A 23,002-nucleotide genomic window follows, 5' to 3' on the forward strand; every position below is an offset into this window, starting at 1 on the left:
TGGAACACAAGTTTGTCTGAGATGATTCAGAATGCAGATTTCTTAATTAGAGCACATCAGCTTCCTCTTTGTAAATATTAATTATCTTTGTAGTGGCACCTCTAACTGTGAAGACTGATTTCTTCCTTTCGGTTTCCAATCCATCACAGACAGATATTTTGTAAGACGACATTATGTGCTGCGTGATGTCACCACAGTGTCACACAGCTATAGAAGTGAAGCATTTTCTCTTGTTTCTTGTAGCAGACCGATAGCAAAGCATTGGCCACCTGACACCGATCCTAGAGTTTCTGTAACAAACTACCAGTAGGTACGTGGCTTAAAACAGAAATTTCTCCTCTCATATTCTAGGTGCTAGAATCCAAAATCAAGGTGTTGTTAGGGTCATGTTCCCCGTGAAGCCTCTTGAGAATCTTTTTTTTTTTTTTTTTTTTTTTTTTTTGGCTTCTACCAGTTTCTGGTGGCCTTGGGTATTTCTTGGCTTGTGGTTGCATCTCTGGCTCTGTTTTCACATGGCCTTCTTCCTGGGGTATCTCTGTAATTAAAAAAAAAAAAAAATGTTTTTTTTCATGTTCATTTATTTATTTAGAGAGAGTGCCTACATGTGCACACGAGTGGGGGAGGGACAGAGAGAGGGAGGGAGAGAATCCCAAGCAGACAGCGCAGAGCCCAACGTGGGGCTCGATCCCACAAACCGTGAGATCATGCCCTTCAGCCATCCGGGCGCCAGTATCTTTGTAATTTTTATAAAAAACACGTGTCATTGGATTTCAGGTCTACCCTAATCCAGTATATGACCTCATCTTAACTGATTATATCTGCAAGGATTCTCTTTCCTAATAAGGCCACATTCTGAGGTTCCTGGTAGACGTGGATTTGGGGGGGAGGGGGACACTGTTTAACCCCTTAGAGTAGACTGGGCATAAAATCACTTTGATTGAAGGTAACCTTATAGGGGGTGTATCGAATGGAGAGCTGCACTGTAAGAATGACTCTCCAGCGTAGCTGCTTGGGGAGGCACTTGAAACTTAAGTTTGAGACGGGTTTGTCTGGGCAGGTATAAGGGTCAAGGATGTGCCCTTGATCAGTCACGCAAGAGAAAATGTTGCCTTTTTCTTTCCTAGAAATGATCAAGTTTTCTCCATTGAACGCTTGCCCTACTGAGAAAGGGGAAAATAAAAAACAAAGTTGAGCTTGGTTCACTGCAGTCAACTCGGTGCGAGCCAAAATTTAAACAGTTGCATTAGATAGCTCAGTCTGTTGGATGACTCAGTCTTTCAGAATTCTCCCATTATCCTCCTTCTCTCCAAAGTGGATTTTGTTGCTAAGTCTTCCCCTTATTAATGTAACACAAGTGATGCATGCTAAGTCACATACTCTTGAAGCATTGGCTTATTTGTTACATAATTTTTAAAATTGTCAAGCAAGATACCTCTCTGTAGTTGAGATAAAAAAGTGTTGTTTTAAAAATGTCATTCTCAATGTGGAAAGGAATCATCATAATCCTTTTGTGGTCTAAGAATAATTTCAATATGTTTTATGAGCATCATAGACTTTAGTTTCTGAATTTAGTATGGGGTTTTACTTAGTCAACATTCTCTCCAGGGATTTTAAACCTGGCTTTGGTGTTGGACTAGATTCTTTCCCTTTCTCAGCTCTTCTTGTCAGGCAAGATCTAGAAATCCAGTTTCATGGATTGGAAATGGAGTGGGTGTACCCCAGCTGCCTGCATGCTCAGCGTGGTAGGGTCCTGTCTTTAGCCTTTTCTGCTTCACAAGTTACAGACAGACTTAGGAAAGCCTTTAGGTTGTCTAATAATAGCAAAGAGTTATGTTGGAGATTACAGCTATGAACTATCTCAGGCATGTGCTTCTGCTCCCACGAGGGCCGTTCATACTAGAAACTCCGCTCTCTCCCTCCTCGTGCACCCTGGAACAGACCACAGGCTGCTTTCCAGTTGTCTTGTGTATGTTGTGCATGTAAAAGAATTCCTTAGATTCTTTTCTTGGCAGCATTTGGAAAATAATGTCTGGAATCAGAAACAGATTTGTTATTTCTGTGCTGAAACAAGTGCATTTTTCAAGTTAGCTAGCAAGTAACCATTTGCTCTGGAAGGTTCCCCACCCCTTCTTAAGTCAGTATTAAACTGTCAAGTAAGCACTGAGCAAAGTTTATGCTATTTTGCTATTTGATTCTGAGCGTCACTTTGAAAGACTTTAATAATCAAAATGCAAAGTGACCTTGAGAATATTGCATCTTTTTGAGTCTGGGTATTTTACTACTCATACATTGAGATTTTGAGATTTACTTAAATTAGCAGCAGCTTTTAGAACTATAGTCCTGCAGGTCTTTCCTATTTCCCCCCTCTTCTTTCATTTAAAAATTGCATATAATTGTTAGTCAATAACTGACAGCTACCACGGGGAATTCACATTTGCTCAATCTGCAATTTAAAGTAGCACTTTTAATAAACACACTGGTGATATCATGCATTTTTCAAACTGGCGGGCAAAGCCCTTGAAATTTAATAAACCAAACAAAGCTAGCCCTTTATTGCCTTTGTCTTTCCCTTGAAAACTTTATCATGCTCTCTGGTTCTTTCTTCCGTGTCCTACTAATCAAAATCTTGCTTTTAAATATGTTAAAGGAAGGAGAAGCCAGATCACCATGCTGAATAGATGATATAATACAAACTAGGAGGTGCTGTCCTTCAGGAATGAAAAAAGCAGTTGACCGAGCCTTGCTGCCTAAAGCTCACAGGCTGGGGGTCTGCTTATTTCTGGAGCATGCTCTGTGCAAAAATAGTGCTCTGGGTAATTTGGTGGAACTGAATCAGATGACTTGAATTACCAAAAGCACTGGCAGCGGTTTTGGTTAAGTTCTCCATTTTAATATCTCCTGTTCTCTTTTTACCTTTTTTTTTTTAAATTTTTTAATGTTTATTTATTTTTGAGACAGAGAGAGACAGCACATGAACAGGGGAGGGGCAGAGAGAGAGGGAGACACAGAATCTGAAACAGGCTCCAGGCTCTGAGCTGTCAGCACGGAGCCCGACGCGGGGCTCGAACTCACGGACCGTGAGATCATGACCTGAGCCGAAGTCGGCCGCTTAACCGACTGAGCCACCCAGGCGCCCCACGCCCTGTCTTTTTACCTTTTCTTGTTTCCTCTTCTTTCCTGTCTTTTCTAGTTTTTTTCCTTTCCCCCTCTTATCCTCTTCTGATTGCCCACTGGGGGAGCTGTATCATACCTCAGCCGGATTGAACTCCCTCTAGTTACAGAGGTGTGATCGGCAGTCTGCACACGCGTAAGGTGATACAGTTAATAGACGAAAGCAAATGGATCAGTGTGATGAAGGCAGTTTACCACTCGGGCCACCATGTCACCACCATCAGCCAGGCACAAACGTATGCAGGGGCTCGTATTTTCTTATTGTAAACACCAGAAGGAAACACTGCTTGAAAACAACCTAAGGGTCTTTAAGCAATTCATAGCTTTTGCGTGATTAAATAGCTTGGCAGGATTTGTTGTTGTTGTTGTTTTTAATTGGGGGACACTAGGCGGGAATATGGATATTCTTAAATTGAAAAATGTCAGATTATTTTATGAAATCATACGTAGCAATTGAATTTGAAATGAGGAGGTCTTAATTCGACAGGCAATGTAACAGCAAACTATTTGGCATAACGTTAGCAGTGTTCATCCCCCATCTGCTGGCAGCGTGACACTTACCAGGTTTTACTGGGGCTTAAATTTTTTACTGTGGGTCCTGTCAATGTGGCTGATATTGAACCTTTGAGACCAAAAGCCATGCTGACTTGAACTCGGGTTGAATTTGTACGTGGGAGGAGTGTGCATGGTAAGAGAAACGTGAACACTCATGACCACTCTTTCTTCGGAATGTCTTCTTATAACAAAAAGATATAAATAGCATAAAGTGAACTTTAGGAACTGTGTGTTGAAATAGAATGAAAGTAAATTTATGTTTCAGTGGAGAGTGGTTTTCAAAGGTCAGATTGTATATAGGTTTGTTCTTGAGAAATTTTGGAAGGCAGCGTTTGAAAACAAAGAGAATCTCTCCTTCGATGACCTCAAGAAGACAGCTGTGATCTTTATTTCAAAACTGTGCAAGCTCTGTTGTTCCCGAAACTTTAGAATGAAAGTTGTGACCGATGCCTCTGCTCTCCCAAGTGAACCGCTGTTCACAGTAGGGGTGGGAGTGAGGGAAGGCTGGACCGTGGCTTCAGAGGGTGTTCTCAATAAAGGGAGGCAGAGGGCGTCCACATTGCTCAGGCCAGCCTCAGGAGAGAAGCAGGAGTCCAGGAGATTCTAGAGTTGGCCGAAGACCGGCTGGGGAAACTGATTTGCACCAGAAGTTAAGACTAGAGATCTTTCGGGCGCCTGGGTGGCTCAGTCGGTTAAACATCCAACTTCACCTCAGGTCATGATCTCACGATCCATGAATTTGAGCTGTGCGTCGGGCTCTGTGCTGACAGCTCAGAGCCTGGAACCTGCTTCTGATTCTGTGTCTCCTTCTCTCTCTCTCTCTCTCTCTCTCTCTCTCTCTGCCCTTCCCCCACTTGTGCTCTGTCTCTCTGTCTCTCTCAAAAATAAGTAAAAAACACTAAAAGAAAAAAAAAGAAAAAAGAATAGTGACCTTTCTGTTTTTAAACAGAAAAGGTTCCTCCCCAAATGCAAAGGGCGCTTTGGAAAATGCCTTGGGATTAGATGACAGGGCAGGAGAAAACAAAAGTTGTGGAAGCACTTAGCAGCCTCTGGTACTCCACTGCTCCCGCCTAGCCATCTCCTGCAGATTGCATTTCTGCTTTCTCCAGACTCTTCCCTAATTTCCAGAGGACGAAGGAAGCTCTGGTCCCTTCTTTTTTCCTAGAAAAGTGTTGCTGTAACAGAATACCCAGTTTTAGGCAAAAAAAAAAAAAAAAAAAAAAAGGCCAATATTATCCCAAAGTGGCTAATTTGTACATCTAAGTTCATCCAGAATTTGTTGAGATTCTGAAATACGTCTGAAGTTCATCTCATCTGGCCAAAATGTTTTGATAGAATTTGGGTATAAGCGTTTATTCATCAGATGTTGATGGGTGCTTACCACATGCCTGGTGCCCCCCATCCCCAGGAAAGCCTCTGTCTCTGATGCTCCTGGGTTCCTCAGAGCCCCCAGGCCTGGGTTTCTGCAGCATCCAAGACCTCCAGCCTCTTTCCTGTCTACTTGGGCACACTGTTGGGGGTTCCTCTTTCCCCAAGGTGGACTTTAAGAACAAAGCAAGTTATGGATTAGACCTACCTTGGGCTTCTGAAAGTAAAGACCAATTTGTACCTTAATCTGTGAGTATAGTGTAACTATACAGTGAGAAAGACGTCCTGCTGGTTTTTTTTTGTTTTGTTTTTTAAGAGAGAGTACACAAATGGGATAGGAGGGGAGAGAGAGAGAGAGAGAGAGAGAGAGAGAGAGAGCAAGCATGAGATTCCAAGCAGGCTCTGCACTGTCAGCACAGAGCTCAGTGCGGGGCTCAAATTCACAAACTGTGAGATCATGACCTGAGCCAAAGTCAGATGCTTCACCGACTCAGCCACCCAGGCGCCTCATATCTTGCTGGATTTTTCTCACAGCATATTTACATCAACTTTTGTGAAGTTTTCTGCAATCGCAGTTGTATAAATACACCCAGATGAATACAAAGTACTAAAAGTCACCTATACTGGCAAATGAGTGTGATAGCAGTACAAATATTTTGAAAGCCCTGGAAGCCAGCGAGAGCATACTGATACCTTTCTAACTGCTTCATCGGAAGTGTTTGCTGCCATAGCAATGGAGACAAAACCTTTCCTTTTTGGAAACGTTTCCTGGCAGAACAAATACTTGATAAAAAAAATTTGAGCAAGATTTGGACTCCTCGTGATGCCTCTCATAAAACCGTTGTGTTTTCAGACAATCTCTCCATAATTATATGAGCGGAATGGATGGATGGATAGTTTTATCTTTACATAGATGGTAGTGTCCTTATTTTAGGATGACTGCTGAGTGAGAAATTGGTAATGAGGTCTCCTTAATCGCTGGGTTATTTCCCATCTCCCCTAATTCCTAATCCTTCGGTGATTGGTAGCCCATTTTTCATCTCAGAATAAGCTTGCAAGCGTAAATGTGGTCCAACTGAATTGTCTGTGAATCCCAACAGAAGTTTAAAACAAGTAGCATCCTGGAAAGGCGACATTGTATATCCATCCTTCCAAGAATGCCGTCCGTAAACACTGAAAGGACTGAGTACAGGTGAGTAAACTTTTGATGGCTTTAAGCTTGTTTTGCATATAAAACATTAGTCTGATACTCGCCATCACTTTTACATTTGGGCTTGTTAGGCGATGCCTATAGAGACGGCTTCTCTTCAGTCACTTACTGGGAACGCCTAAAGCTTCAGTGTCCAGTGTCTTTTCTGTTTCCCATAGAAAGTTAATGTTGGTATGGCAAATGTTATAAATCTTCATTTGTGTGCTTTTTGGCTTCTGAGAGCAAATTTGGCTGAAAATGAGTCGATGTTACTTGCTCCCTGCCCCTCACTCACCTTCATGAAATCCTAGAACGGCTCCATCGTTGGCATGTTATCTGTAGGCGATAACGTGTCTGGGAGCCAAGGGGAAAACAGGAGACCCTAAAATAGATGAGATTGCTTTGGCACGTGACATACCAAAAGGTTCTCCCAGCCTCCTACTATTTTGGACAGTGTTTGACTAGATGTTCTTTGCTTTAATTTCCCCCTTTCCCTCATTTTAACATTGGAAAGTGACCTCCATGTTCTGTGCATGAGAAACCACTACCTTTGTCTGTCTCCTGCTTGACGTTGGCCCCTAGCAACCGTATGTGATGCCCGAGATGATGTCAGACTCTATGGGTCCTGTAGAGAAATGAGAGAAGAGGCTTCTCTTGGCCAGGGTCATGCTGCCCTCACCACACAACGAGAACCCGCCCTGTGATCCTCTAGTCACTGTCAAGAGCCCTTTGCTGTTTGCCCATAACATGAATCTAGTATTTGTGATATGCCAGTAGGGCCCACATTTTCTATTCCAGCCTCGACCTCTCACCTAAACTTCAGATATGAATAGCCATCTGCCCGCTCCATGTTTCCAACTGGATGTCTAGCAGACTTCATGAATATATCGAAACTCCGGATCCCCCTTCCCGTTTGCCCCCACATCTGTTCCACTGTGCCTTCCCCATTCCAGCTGGCAGGGGGGGAGGGGGGGGGCAAAGGCATCTTTCCAACTGCTTAGGCCCCAAACCTTGAAGTCACATAGGACTCCTTTCTCTTTCACACCCCACAGTCAGTGTGTTTGAAAATCCCATCGACCTGATTGTTAACGTCTTTTCCAGAATCTGACTACCCCCAAGGCCTCTACTGCCCCCTCCCTGCCTGAGTCCCACTTGGACGACTGCTGTAGAGACTTAGCTTCTCTGTAGAGACTGTTTCTTTCTTTCTTTTCTTTTTTTTTTTTTTTTTTTGTAGAGACTGTTTCAACCCAGTAGCCTGTGTGAACCCTCAAAAACCCAAGTGATCGTGAGCACCTGGGTGGCTCAGTCGGCTAAGCCTCTGACTTTGGCTCAGGTCTGTGATCTCACCGTTCATGAGTTTGAGCCCCGCATCGAGCTCTCTGCTGTCAACAGAGAGCCCGTTTCAGAGCCTCTGTCCCCTGCCTCCCTCTCTTTCTCAAAAATAAACAGTAAAACAAACAAACAAACAAACAAAAAAAAACCCAAAAAACCCATAAGTGATTGTGCCGCTCCTTCATTCAAAACCCCATTTCGCTTGGAGGAAAAGCTTGAGTCCTGGCGACTTCTCTTTATTTTGAGGCCAAAACTAAATCTTGGAAAAGAGGGGTTGTTATTTAAGCGACAGGGTTTGCAGCTGTGTCTAATCCTTTAGTCTGGCAGAAGAGGAAAAAGAGTCCCAAGTGAGTTGTGCTCTTGTTTGATGCTCATAGAAGGTGTGGTGTTTAGTGAGATTCCTTTGTCTTCTCTGCAAGGGGAATGAAGATCTACCCTATCTCATTTTAGCATTAAAGATAGCAGTCTGTGTATTTATGTATTTATTTAAAATATATATATATATATATATTTGTTAATGTTTATTTTTTGAAGGAGAGAGAGAGACAGAGTGTGAGCAGGGGAGGGGCAGAGAGAGAGAGGGAGACACAGAATCCGAAGCAGGGTCCAGGCTCTGAGCTGTCAGCACAGAGCCCGACGCAGGGCTTGAATTCACAGACCACAAGATCGTGACCTGAGCCGAAGTCAGACGCTCAACCGACTGAGCCACCCAGGTGCCCCTCAGTCTATGGATTTAATGCCTGAGATGTACCTTTGGTGTTTACTAAATAGATTTGATAAAGTTTGGGTTGGGATTTTGCAACATTGATTCCCATGGCTTTTTTGGTAGAGAGCCTATCCAAATTAGAAAGCTCACTTACATGTTTAATAAGTGGTTTTTCTTCTTCTGCAGGTATTTGTTTTGCTGAGCTTTGGTGTGTTATAAGGGATAGCGAAAAGTCCTCTCATGACAAGTCCAGGATGTTTTCCTTTCACAGCATTATAAAACCGGAGGGCAGGTCTGACCCCCTCATTGAGTGCGATTTGCATGTTCTTTGAGACACATACTGCTCTTTACGTGTGTGGTAGTGATTGGTGCTTTCACTTCCCTGCTAGATTCTATGTTCCTGGAGGGCCCAGCACATCAGCTTGACCAAGAAGGAATTCCAATCAGTATTTGTGGATTAAAGGCATGAAATGTAATATGTAGCCTCGTTCAGGTGAAAAGGACGTTAGACATCACTCCCTCTGAAAATAAATGGGCATTTGGGACGATCGCTTAAAATACAAAAGCGTATTTTTCTACATTCAGCTGAAAACATGTAGGCAATAAGCAGAGCAAGAAAGATTTTTAACTTTCAGAGTCTTATTTTCTGTAACAACTGGATAGAAAAATCTCATGCAGCGATTTTAATCGTTAATGGCTGGTGAGAGTGGGAAGCTGATAATAAAGGAGAAAGGTAACGTAGTTCTAGAAATTCAAACATTGTGGTTAAGGGGGAGGGGATGCATTTTTCAGGTGCCTTCTTGGTCTTTGAAGTGGCAGGGTCACTCAGGGAAGTGGCCAGGGTCCTGCTGGTCTCGCTCAAGCCCCATCCTGAAGGGCTTGCACTTCTCTTGACCAAGGGATTGAGGACTTACTCACCAAAGAGAAACATACCCTTATCCAAGCAGTGTCTTTCCACTTAGCTTTAAAACAAAAACAAAACAAAACAAAAAACACCACCAGTCCAATGCATAGTCTGGTGAATGGGCAGTTGAGCCTGGGCAAAAAAAGAAAAGTGGTAAAATAGTCTTTAGAAGTATGGATTTTTTTTTTCTCTTAGCAGACCAAACGTGAGGTTTTGGGGTTTTTTGTTTTTTTTTTTTTGGTTTTGTTTTTTTTTTAAACATCTGCTGAAATATTTCCATTGGAATCTTACGTCCTTTGGTCTTCTTATCCCTTGTTGTAACTTTTCAGGTGCACTGGATTATTTCTTAGGGCCCCCTGTATGCAGTTCATTCCACTTTCATCATAACCTTTGTTCCCCGTTTTCTCTGTAAATATGCATACGATTTGGTCACTGTAGTTTTCTCTCTGGACTAGGTAGCATGAGAACAAGCTGGTTATTATTCAGGACCTTATGTCGGACTACGCCTAGAGGTGCTCTATTAATATCTGTTGAGTGATTGAGCACTTAGCTGTGTTAGAGACTTTATTCCTTTCCTTCATCTCTGTGAACTGTTATGGTTATTAAAAGTTACAAGAACTTTGATGAAGAGGTTGTCTTTTCAGCTCAAAAACAATGAAGATGACAGACCCATCATTTTAATGACCAGTTGAGATCTTACTGACATGCACATTCAGGAATATGAGCCTGAAGCCTTCTTGATGTTTTTAACCATAACTAAAATTTCTGCATGTGAAGCAGAAAGACTCTTAACCTGGGAGTCAGGGAGCATTTCCAGATCCTGAGTCTATCATTTACTGACTCTGAGGAAGCCACTGAACCACTCTGAGCCACCTAACGCATAGAAGTGACTGTCCTGCTTGCTTGTTGGGGTGATTCTGTGGGAATCAGATGAGATAAGGCGCCCGGAATGTCATGGGAAACTGGCAGTCCTCTGTCTCCTCCTGTTCCCATTCTCCCACACTTCTGTCAACCCTCCTGCTTTACTGTGCTCTGGAACCCGTCTGTCCTCTCTGTCTTCTGGGCCAGCGCTGCCCAGGAGTGGGCATTCTTTTCCTGGCTTATCAGGCTCCTGTCTCCCTGATTCTAAGCTACTTATTCCCTGGACCTACCCAGACTCTCTCCAGAATGTGGTTTCTTCTCTGGTTAACACTCTTCAGTCCCCTCACCATGTTATTGTTTTTAGGTTAAAGTCGATGTCCTTAAGATGACGTATATGAGCTCTTCATCAAAGAACGCCTCCATATTCTCCTCTTCAGCTTCAAGTTCCCACTAGCCACTCCGCTTTCCATGTTTACCACTTTTTTTGAGAGAGACCGACAGAGAGCGAGTGGGGGAGAGGCAGAGAGAGAGGGAGAGAGAGAATCCCAAGCAGGCTCCGTGTTGTCAGCACACAGCCTGACTTGGGGCTCGAACTGTGAGATCATGACCTGAGCTGAAACCAAGAGTCAGACGCTTAACCAACCGAGCCACCCCGGCACCCCCATATTTCCCACTTTTGTTCGTCTTTCTCTGCATGTGCCAGGATTGTCTGCTTAGGAGGAATCTCTGTTTCTCCCCTGGTACATCATCCTAACATTTCGATTGGACCAACAGGACCCCGTTCAGACATTCCCTCCTGTAGAAGTCCTCCACGCGGACCTTCCAAAGCTGGTTTTCTACAGCAGTTTTCTCGTGCTGGGCAGTAAGGCAGGGAATGTGCGTTCTTCCTTGCCCTCGATGCCAAGAATCACATAAATGTTGGCTGGTTGAATCAATTCATTAATACTGAAACGTTTGAAAAATGTGAGGGGAAAATTCTGGCGCATCATCTGTCTTAGCATTAGAAACAAAATAGGAAACATTCCCCTGCCCATGTATAAAGGTATGAACTGTTCACACCTGGGATACTGTGCCTCATTCCAGCTGTTCTCTATAAATAATTTCTCAGGTGTTGAAACGCACAAAAAGTTTCAGTTAAGATGATGTGCCTCGGAAGGAGAAGCAACGATGCCAAGAAATCCTAAAATAATTGGGATTTACCCAGGAAAACCGTGTTTGGGATGCAGCGCCACAATATTCTGCAAGAGGAAGTGACGTGGATGTTTTCGACCAGAGCTAGGCCTTCAGGACGAGGGATAGAGGATTCATCGCCTGGAAGAGTGGTGCAAACTGAAAATATTAACCCATTCGAGAAAAGCACTCAGAAACAGCGATTGAGCCAGAACTGATTATCAAGGTGAAATGGTCTGAGTCTTTTGGCATGGAGGCATCCAAATAATGGAAAACTCCACTCTGCCGACGCTGACGGGCAAAATTTTGGCCCCCCCAGGACTTTCATCCCCTGGTGCCATGCCTGTCAATGTGCTCCACTGCATGGCAAAAAGAGACTTTGCAGATGCAGTTAAGGTTACCACTCAGTGGCCTTAACGGGAGAATCGCCTGGATTATCCAGGTGGGCCCAATGTAATCATCGGAGCCTTTAAGGGCAGAGCTTTCTCCCAGCTGCTGGTGAAGGCGAGGTCAGGGGGAGTCTAAGCATGGGAAGGAGTCGGCGTGTTGCTGGCTTGAAGATGAAGGGAGCCACTAGGAAGCCGTGAGAAGGAACTGAATTTTGCCAACAACCTGAATGAGCTGTCAAGCAGGTATTCTTTCACGGTGTCCAAATAAGAGCCTAGGCCAGTCAACACCTTGACTTAGGCCTTGTGAAATACATATATTTTTATTTATTTTTGAGAGAGAGAAAGAGAGAGAGAGAGAGAGAGAGCATGCGCGCACAGGGAAGGGGCAGAGAGAGAATCCCAAGCAGGCTCCACGCTGTTAGCATGGGGCCCAATGCAGTGCTCGATCTCACGAACCCATGAGATCATGACCTGAGCCAAAATCAAGAGACACTTAACCGACTGAGCCACCCCGGTGCCTCTAGGCCTTGTGAAATCTTAGACAAAGGACACTGTGAGATAATAAAAGGGTATTGTGTTAAGGTGCCAAGGTCATGGTAATGTGTTACAATAGCTGTAGAAAACTTCTACACCAACAAAACAAAAAATGGTGCCAGAGCACGGGAGCTTTTTGGTGTGGGGACCTTTCTGTCAGGAAGACTTGATTTCCAGTGGACCTTAGTACTGAATGGACCAAGTTTGAAAACACTAGAATTGAATGTCCTTTCCGACAGCTGTAAAGTGTCTTTATTTCGGGGTGATCCAAGATCTTTCCCTAACATCGGAGCATCATAGTTGATTCAAGGTATGCCCCTGAGTGGGTCTCCGACTTCTAAGGCTTCCAGTGGAAAAATCAAGACTGATCATACGTTATTATATGCTCACTTTGTACAGGAGTAGTTAACAAAAATCAGAGGAATAAAGATTGTTTTTGGTAGTAGAATATCAAAAGCTCATTCTCAGTTTTTCCAAGTGTTGTGTAAAAGCAGGACATCAGAGGTGTTTACTTCTTTTTAGTACTGTTTTTCTAATATTGCCTTTATGAGAGCCATTCTGTTTGTCAAGGCCCCCTTCCAAGCCTTGAAATATACTCTTTTTTTGTTAATAAAAATGGAGGAGTTGATTCAATGTCATTTAAGAAATACTGTACTGTCACTGGAATTCTAATTTTTTTTTAATGTTTATTTTTGAGAGAGAGAGAGAGAGAGCGTAATCAGGGAAGGGGCTGAGAGGGGGAGACACAGAATCCGAAGCAGGTCCAGGCTCTGAGCTGTTAGTGCAGAGCTTGATGTGGGGCTTGAACTCGTGAACCTCCAACTGAAGTTGGACACTCAACCAACTGAGCCACCCAGGCGCCCCTCTTGTTGCAATTCTCAAAGCCATTTATTTTGGTTGTGAAATGCAGGACAGGCAAAAGTTAAGTCTGGGCTGTGCTTTGCCAATGTGGTGGATTTATTTGTATGAAATATTAAAACAGTCGACTTGGTATGAGTTGGCTTGAAATATTAGAACAGTTGAGTCTGCACAGGATGATGATAGAGTCAGAAATTAACAGAGCTAATAACCCTACTTAATCACTCACCTTTGTAGGAATTAAGTAATGACTGCCTGCATCTTTCTAGAGGAAAAATCATGAATTATGCATTTATTCCTCTCAAACATGAAATAACAGGCTCATCAATAATTCTTTTAGTGACTAGTCAAAGAATGAAAGTTAAAAAGACTGGCTACTGACTTGATGGGCCACCGCTGCCGATGAAGTTTACAAAGTTGACAGTGTTTTGTTTTTTTTTCTTGCTTGCTTTAGTTATTTTATAGGTGTAACGAATGTGAGCTGTAATCCTTAATTTGGGAATGAGTTTTATTTGATCGGTGCATTAACTTCGTCGTGCAGAGATTGTCTATATTTTCTTTTCTAAGCCAGTCTCTCTTTGGCATCTTAGCATATTTGGTTTTTTTCCCAAAGAAACATGTACTTAGTCTGAGAGCAATTTCATTACACGGTAGTGTTGGAAGGCCAGGCTAACATTACTAGCAAATTGTCCACTAAACAGCTACTGAATTGTCACCGTGCACTTCCTTTCTTCCTTGATATTAAACTTGGCACAATCGTTAACCTGGATCTGCTTCGCTTTTTTTTCTTTTCTTTCTTTTTCTAAATAATTTCACATCTCTTCCTTCTGAGTGGAAACCTTTGGCTCTTGCTGTTCTACTGTCCTCCTTTACTTCTCTATTACTCCAGTTATTCTTGGAGTGTTAGGAATATATTTTTAGAAAGGAAATAGAAACAAAATCTTTAGGCTTATCATGTAATCATGTGAAATTATATTGACTTACAAAGCCTTGTAATTAATTATGCCAGATAACTTGCTTTCTCCCCATAATCCTGTCATCTGAGCCTGAGAGGTGCAATTTGCCAGTTCCCCGGTAAATTACAAAATGCGAATCGGAAAATGGCCCGCGTACGGCAGTGGAAGAATTATGGGAGGAAGAAATAATAAGAAGGAGCTGGCCTCTAATTCACAGGTTCTTGTCTGGGGCTTTCTAATCACTGATGACTTTGGCTCCACCTGTGGAACTGTGGGGCCTGTGGGGCAAGTCACTTAACTTCTCTGGGTCTCTGACCTTTCGTCTCTAAAATGCAAATGGTAATTCCCTAACTGATAAGATTTTCATGAACTTTTAAGTGGGATAATGGATGTAAGGCTTTGCCCGGAAGGTTGGCTAAACCCACTAACTGTTAACTGGCATTTTTCTTTCTGTCCTGTGTGCGTGCTGAACGCTCACAGCCTCTGCCCGTCTCACTGGTATTTGTCCCACCGTAGTGCCAAACAGGATCTTTTCACTTTGGGTTTTTGGTTTCCTACGTGGATTGGTAAGGGTCCTAATAGGTACGCACTTCTTTCTACTTTTCATATGTAAATGCCCTCAGCAAATGGTTGGGGGCTGGTAATCCTGCTGCACTCGGACTTGGCCATTTAACTGGAGCTCTAAATTCAGCTGCTCTTCACGGATGTAAAGGAGGGGATTTGTTTTCATGGTGTCACAAGCCTCATAAGCTTCATAAACTTCTTTTGTCACTTCAGATTTAAAAAAGACATCCCCCCCCCCACTTTCTCTTTCCCTGCTGCAGTTGCACACTGCTGTTTGTGAGTAAAGTTGGAGCAGTCATCTAAATGTCTACATGGTTTTTGGTGTTTCATGGTGTTGTTTCCCTCTGTACTTGACTTCAGTTTCCAGAATATGTAACTGCGAAAGAAATCCTTATCTGCACAAACTCCGGTGCCGTCTCACAGAGCTGGTCTTGACCTCCTATGTCAATAGGATAAAAAAGGAGGAGACAGAGGAGGGGAGACCGAGATTTGTGTACTGCTTATACAGCTGGCTCAATTTGCTTTTCCTGCTTAAACACGGCAAAGCAAAGACAAGCTAAAGTTACACACGTGACCGGGCGCGTTACCTTTTAAAGCGTATCTCTGAGTGCCAAGAGGCAGGATAGATGCTGGGGGAACTTCAAAGAGGTATCAAGAAAGACAAACTTCTTATGGAGAACTATCAAGATGGATTTTATTCAACTTAAGACCATATGTCGGTATGTTCAAATTCACTAGTATTACAGATGAAAAGTAGAAAGACAAGAGGAGATTTAAATACAAACGCAGGTTCTTTAGAAAGTAGATGCAGATACAGAGAAAGTTAAATTTCGAAACTGATGGGATGTAGCCAAAACTGCAGGCAGAGGAAAATTAGTAAACCTACATGTTTTTATTTTTAGACAAAAAAATGAAAAGCTCTTGACTCGAGGAACAGTGTAAAGGAACGTAGTTATTGAAAAACCTTATGATAAGAATGGGAGGAAAATGGCAATCTGCTGGAACAAGTTTCATATGTCCTAGGTGTTTCAGGTGACAGAGAGAGGAGGGAAGTGCATATATGAGAAGGAAAAGAAGTGGGAGCTGTATATGGCAAAATACGATATTTTGACACTATGGCTTGGGAACCCAAGAGCACATTTTACAATTTTTTTAAATATATGTTTATTTATTTTTGAGAGAGAGAGAGAGAGAGGGACGGAGGGAGGGAGGGAGAGAAAATGAGTGGTGGAGGGGCAGAGAGAGGGAGACCAAGTATCTGAGGCAGGCTTTGTCCTGTCCGTGCAGAGCCCGGTGTGGGGCTTGAACTCACAAACTGTGAGATCATGACCTGAGCCAAAGTCGAATGCTTAACCACCTGAGCCACGCAGGTGCTCCTAAAATTTATTTTTAATCTTGGGATCATTTTGGCTAAATATTTTCAAAAAAAAATTTTTTTTTCTAAAAGACTTCCTCATAAGATTCCCAAATATTTCTCCAACAGTTAAGTAGTCCTTAGAACTGCCCTAATGTATCAGCCCAGCTCACCTTTTTGTTTTCTTTTGCTTTGCAACCAAAGTGTATCCGTGATTTTATATCTTCTAGCTTTGGGTGCGTTATATAGTGAGTGTAGAGGCCTGAGTCCTTGCTGTTTCTGACAAGCCGGAAGCATTCTGTCTTTTATCTATCTGTTTCACATTGTTTTGTGCCCAAAATAGAACTTAGAGTTCAACTGGTGCCATTTTACCATTTCAGTTTTGAAACACCCAAGCCAGAGACATGAAGGTTCCAGGTCTCACGTAGCAGGGTGCAAACTAGCAATTGCTGTCCTGGGCCGAAGACTTTTGTCTCCAGCATAATTTGTAGGCAGCCCAGTTGCTGTATGTACCAACCCTTCCTCAAGACCCTTTCAACCAATTTTCTCTTTAGCGTTTAATTAAATGGAGCTTTGGCAATCAGGGCTTCCGTCGTTCAGATGATTTTCAGAAAGACTCTCTTTTTTAGTTTATTTCTGATATTTGAAGAGTGGCCCTGTGATAATTTTTATGCTATCCTTCAATATTTCAAAATCTGTTTTCACTTGGCAGCCCATTTACCGTGGGAAGAAAACCATTAAATCATTACTCTAGTGTTTCCTTTTTGGAAGACTTTTTGGCAGTGTCTGCTAAAGCTGAATATATGCATTCCCCGTAAACCAGCAACTTCCCCTTCTAGGAGTCTGCCCAGCATAAAGGTAGAAATGTGTTCACCAAATGACATCTATGAGAATGTTCATAGCTGCACCGTTCATAAAAGCCCCAACTAGAAAAACAACAAAATAACAAGAAATGACCGTAAATAATGCAGGGAGTCAGCGTCCTGTTCACTGTACGGCCGTAAGAATAAACAGACTCCTGCATGCACCACACAGGTGAATCTCACAAACACAGTGTGGAGTGAACTAGGCTAAACACAGAAAGTATGATTCTACTCCTACAAAATTCAAAACCAGGCGAGAGTAGTCTATGGTGATTGTGTGAGGGTGGCGTCACTTTGGGGGGGGGTGGGGGTAGCGATGACAAGAGCATGAACAGAGTTCTGGCAACTGGGCGTCCTCTACATCTTGATCTGGGTACTGGTCACATGGGCGTTCGCTTTGTGGCACGCTTCTATTTTGCGCACTTTTCTGTACCCCATAAAAAGTTGACTGAAAGCCCAGGCTTAATTTTAGCTTTTAGTTTTCCTGCTTCGTTTAAGTCCGTGTGGGGCTCAGCCCTCTGTCTGCTTCGCAAAGTGCTTGTTCCTGCCTTAGCTATTCCCAGAGGTCCTATTACATGGTGAGTAGGTAGGAGGAAGCCTTCAGCATCCCAGACCTGGTTTGAATTCTTGACCCGCCACTTGGCATGCTAATGGCTTTTGAAAATCACCTAGCTTCTTTCGGAGCCACTATTTCCTCAACTTGAAAAATGGGGGTAAATAAAAGCTCCAGCCCTCGAGGGCTGCGATGTGTGTTAAATGAGATACTGTGCATGAAATGCTCAGCCCGGAGTAAGCACCATTTGCTTCTAGCTATTATTTTTCTTTTGTTTCCCTAAAGACTGTTCTGTGCTTTTAACATACGGAACAATCTTGCCATTCGGCACCAGGCTTGACCTACAGCTTAGACACAGGCTTGGGCTTTCCATTCTTACCTCCTTGGAAAAGATTTCATACTCGAAATTACTTCTCTGTACTAGTACTTCATATTCATGATTACAAATCCATAAGCCAATCAAGAATTCCTCTCTTTAGGGGTGCCTGGGTGGCTCAGTCGGTTAAGCGGCCGACTTCGGCTCAGGTCATGATCTCGCGGTCCGTGAGTTCAAGCCCCGCGTCGGGCTCTGTGCTGACTGCTCAGAGCCTGGAGCCTGTTTCAGATTCTGTGTCTCCCTCTCTCTGACCCTCCCTGTTCATGCTCTGTCTCTCTCTGTCTCAAAAATAAATAAACGTTAAAAAAAAAAATTAAAAAAAAAAGTCATGAAAGGGTGTGCGCGTTGGGGAGGATGGAGGTCGTTTCTTTTTCCCATTAATGAAACTCATTAATTCAGAGAATAATTCCCAGCCTTTCTGCTTGAAGATTATTGTCATTCATTAACCCAGATTGTTGAATCTTGTTTCATAATGTGAATCTAAAAAAAGGCTCTGCCGTGGCTTGTGCACTCGGAAACAAATAAGAGAACTTGAAGAAAAACGAAGCAAACATTTTTTGAAAAAGGAAATCCTAAGGACTTATTTCAGTTCTTGACATTACTTGACCTTGCGTATCCTTCAGTGCCCACCTGTTTTTCTGTCTTCAGAGCAAAACTTAGTAATCAAACACGTGGTCTGCCTCCGATCTTCCCGCTTCCCTACTCCCTTGTCACTTTTTCCTACACCAGAATCTGGACTTCTGGCCCTCCGATGCACTGTGCATTCTCTTCAGGGACATTAAAACTTCCACGTAACCAGATGCAGTGCTCAGGGTTCTGTCTTTGCCTTATTAGCATATTCTGTGGAGTTGCCTACTGCATTTCCCACGCCCCTCAAAAGTACTTCTCCCGAATTCAAGAAACTACTTCAGCCACTTCTAGCTCCTGGAGTGGATTCTCCTCCTCTTTTTCTAAGGAAGAGCCATCGGGTTCAATCTTCTGTTCTCTTGTGTGCCTGCCTCCTTTCCCTAAATGTTGTCATTCGGTGGCTTGAAGTACCTTCTGTATGCTCATTTCCAAGTGGTTTTAATCTCCAGCACTGGCCTCTCTTTTGAGCCTCATGCGACTGCCCGTGTGAGATTTCCACATGCCATGTCTGGATTCCTTTCCTCTCCAACCATTCCTCCGCCGGGGTTCCCCTTCTCAGTAAATGGCATCACCAGCCTCCATCCAGGCACCTTTGAGAGAAAGTATTCTCTTTGATCCCTCCTTTTCTTTCTGCCTCACATCCAGTCTTTCTGTTCTGCCTCCAAAATTGATTTCAAATCCACCCATTTCTCCCTTTAAAGATGTTCAAGCTGCCATCATTTCTTGCATAGTTCATGGCAATAGCTTCCTAATTCTACTTGCCCATACACAATCTGTTCTCCACACAGTGGTCAAAGAGAGATCTGATTGAAGTTCGTGCGTGTGTGGCATAAAGTCGAACTCGAGGTGGATGTGGCCAACTTTTCACTCAGGCGATGTCATAGGTAGACATGATGCTGAATTTTTTTTTTTTTTTAAGATAGAAAATGTCAGCAATATATGTGTGAAGAAAAGCATTACTAATCAACCCTATCCAATTCCTGAAATGGAGGGAATGGGAAATACTGCCACTGTGTTCTAGATCTTTCTCTCGCTTCCCTTCTCAAAACCCCCAGCTACGTGTGGAGGAAAGTCCTTTCTGAAGCACAAAGAAAAGCTACCACAGAGAACAACCTGCACACACTGCTTGTTTTCAAAGATCGCTTACAGAATTTTCCCCTGCTCCCCTTCTGATCTTCTGATGGGGGTCTATGTATCATAGACAACAGGAAAGACATCTTAGACAAATGTCCCATTCGCCTTGCAAAATTAAATTATTCATGTATTGAGATGGGAGCAAATTACTTTCTCTATCCAGGATGATAGCTCTCTGATTTTTTTAAAAAACTGGATAGGAACATTAATATTTCATGCTTTTATTATAATATCTGGGTGTTTATGAAGAAATAAATATTTGCAATTAATGAGATCCATAGAAATTCCATTTGATTGCCATTGTTTCTTGATAAAAGTTGAAGGTCTTCACTTTATCAAAAGAAAAATTGAATAGCCGAATAGTTTCTTTTGAAGATTTGCTTTCTATTAAATTATTACCACGGATTATACTTTGAAAAAACTACTGTTGAAGATATCCCCAAATACATGGGAAAGCATTTTTATTCTGCCTGATTCACAGAGGGTCTATTTGTGCAGTGCTGTTCAGAAAAGTCATATTTTCTCAATAGATGCTTACTTGTAGAGCGTTTTATTCTTCAGTGGCATTTTAGAAGTATAAATATTGAAGTTACTATGTCATTGCCTAGATTACTCACTGTCTTGTCCATAAGAACTCCCACATAGTGGGGAAGTAAGGCCAAACTTCTATTATTTTTTTTTCCAACTTTAAGTACATAAGGTAGTTGCAAAAGTGACTTCGCTGATTTTTTTCTTTTAATTTGTAAAGTCAGATTGCAACAACCCATGGACTCTTCTAGTTTCCTGAAAATCATTGCTGTGAATCTTACACCTCACCTATTTGGCATTATTTTTCATATATGACATGAATTTGAGCATGTCTTTAAAAAAAAAAAAAACTGTGATTCTTTTTTTTTTTTTTTAAGTTCTCAAGAAAGGGAGCCCATGGGAAGAAACCCAATTCTGGACTGTGTTGAGTTTTTCTACTCAACAGCTGACGGTGTGGAATACTACTTGAGTTCTTGGGGACCACCAGTGCAATCTGAATAAAAGAATTCTCCATTTCAGCTTCTGACTCAGGGAGTTCTGGTGTTAATAGCCATATTTCTGGATTTGAATCAAAACTGAGCTAAGAGACTACAAATCCCAATTGAGTTTGGATGATATTACAGCTTGTTCTTCCTGAAGAACGTGGCTGGGAATCCTGCAGCAGATTCTGTCTTGGCTCACCCAAATCCCTGTCTGGCCCGACCCCTCCTATCATGGTAGCTAAGCAGATGCCTTTACTCCCAGACTCCCTTGCAGCTAGAGTGCAGGTATGTGACAAAGGCTCTGTCCACCAGTATTGAATATGGATGCGGTACGAAAATTAGGCAGTAGCTGTATAGGTTGTTTGCATCGACTTGTAAGCCTACTAGCAGCATCGGCCTCTTGCTCTTGAGGCATTGGCTTCTCTGGACACTTCGCATCCAGACTTGCACAGGATCAGCAGTGACAGCAGGTGGCAGCAACAGCAGTGTTTCACTGTGACAGTTTTGGCAGTGCGGCATGTCAACTCCTCATCCTCTGGCCCTCCGGGAGATTCCGGAAGCTCCTTAATATCTCTTAGTCAATTCTTTTTGCTTAATATAATGAGTACGTTCTGTTGCTCCCATCTGAGTATTCTGACACTGCCTTCATAGGCGCTTTAACAAGGTGTGGGCTGTCCTGTTTCAGTTATCGGATGCTCTTTCCCTTAATACTGGTTGTGGTTAGATGTTCTTGTGTGTTCTTTATCAGAATTTACGGAGTACTTCAGTTCTGTGTAACTAAGGTTGGGGGAAAGTCAGCATTTAAAAAATACGTCCCGAGAATATGTGACTTTTCAGTTATGGGCTTTTATCATGACCATATTGTTTATGCAAATTCTACGCTTAGGAGAAAATCAGTCTACGTATCAAATAATCAGGAACTAAAGTATTCACCCCAAATTGCCCAACATTATGAAATCAAAAGAGAGACCGGTAAGGCGAGAGGCTAACTCAAGTCAGCGGGTGGACGCATCCTACCCCTGGGCCGTTGGCGTCTGGCTAGAGTAGATAAAGCATTTAAGAGAGGCAGAAAGTGTGATGACCCAGCCAAAGGTTACCAAAAAGAGGGCAGACTAGTTACCCCCATTCCTTCTTTCATCAACATGGTCACCCTGGATCTATAGCATTTGCCTACCTTTTTGCCTACCTTTTCGATTCAGTTTTCCTTTGCCTCTAAAATTTTTCTGAAACACAGACCACCGTCTTCTATGAAAACTTTTGATATTTAAGCCTAACCAACTGAGATCTAACCTCTTTGACTTGACAGGCAAGGTGCCTCGCAAAAACTGGACCGGTCCTGATTTACTTTTCCAGCCGCATCTCCCACCGCCACCCCTACGAGCACCACTTTGTCATCCCAGTGGGCCAGCAGGTTCTCTCAGGCAGGTTCAATTGCAGACAACAATGTAAGCAGAAGCGGATTTAACACAGGGCGTATGGTACTTATACAATCATCAGAAAAGCTCGGGAAACTGGTCCAAGCTGAACTCCCAGGAACGACCCCCCCCCTCCCCCCCCGACACCATCTCAGAACTGACTTACCAAGGGAGCCGTTATCTCTACTGCAGTCAGGAAGCTGGCACCCAGTGTTTGACTCCAAGACCACACTGCCTCAGCTGTATACCTTACTAGCAGATGAATGCCACCCGCTCTGCCTCCCATCCCCACAAAAGTAGGGATTGGGCACTGAGACGTCAGTTACCACTCCTACCAAAATGCCCCCACAGTCAGACTTAGCAGCAGTGTGGACTGATGTCCTCAGTCAAATTCACCAGCTGGACCAGCTTTGCAAACCAGGTGTAAGGGGGTTTGGGAAATGTGGTTTTCAGCTGCTAGACGTTCACATGCACTGCATTCTACAAGGTGGTTTGGGGCCGTGCAGGCGATGTGCACCGTCCGTTACACACGTAACTCAGTATTCCCAACATACAGACGACTCAGTTCCTTTGCTCGTGCTCTTTTGTTTAGTTGGAATGTGTTTCATATCCTTCTGCATCTAGCAAACTCTCACTCATCCACCTGCTATGTCGTGTTTCCTCATTTTCTCTGATATTATTTCCTTCTAGTTCCCATTAGAGGGCACCCTCTTCTTTGAAAATGTGTCTTATTATCATTTGATTTTATCAGTCTTCTATCCGATGGAATTCCTAACAGATAAGGAATAGGTTGCTTATTCATTCATTTTGCTCTTCAATCAACAAACTTAACTGGTGTCTCCAAAACCAACAAAGGCCCGGTTCCCAACCTCAAGGAACGAAGGTCCTAGTAGAGGAGATAGATAAGTAAAATTAGGGAGGGATAAAGCCACAAAGGAGTGGGTAATGACTCTTCTGGGGAGAAGGCATGGGAGACAAAAAGGTCAAGGGAGACTTTGTAAGAGAAGGTTGTCTTCATCTGGGTTTCACCAGGGCCTAGTACTGTGCTTGGTGTATAGTGTCTTTAATGAGCAAGTTGAGGCTGGAAATGAATGAAGTGGTTTTTGTTTTTTT

The 23,002-nt window shown here is 43.0% G+C and overlaps 1 protein-coding gene across 5 annotated transcripts in view; it reads left to right on the forward strand.

Annotated features, from left to right (window-relative positions):
* NHSL1 (NHS like 1) overlaps positions 1-23,002 on the forward strand; it is a 204,613-nt gene that overhangs the window by 102,271 nt on the left and 79,340 nt on the right. Inside the window, exon 1 of one of the 5 annotated variants that reach the window (XM_053904433.1) lies at positions 3,235-3,407. The exons of the other annotated variants lie outside the window; for them this stretch is intronic. Coding sequence (XP_053760408.1) covers positions 3,380-3,407 — 28 coding nt within the window. The 5' untranslated portion in view covers positions 3,235-3,379. Of the gene's footprint in view, positions 1-3,234; positions 3,408-23,002 lie in introns of those variants that run through there. 5 annotated transcript variants of the gene reach the window in all.

Source organism: Panthera pardus, unplaced genomic scaffold (assembly GCF_024362965.1).
Source record: "Panthera pardus isolate Hobbes unplaced genomic scaffold, ASM2436296v1 HiC_scaffold_17, whole genome shotgun sequence".
NCBI classification, from domain to species: Eukaryota; Metazoa; Chordata; class Mammalia; order Carnivora; family Felidae; genus Panthera; species Panthera pardus.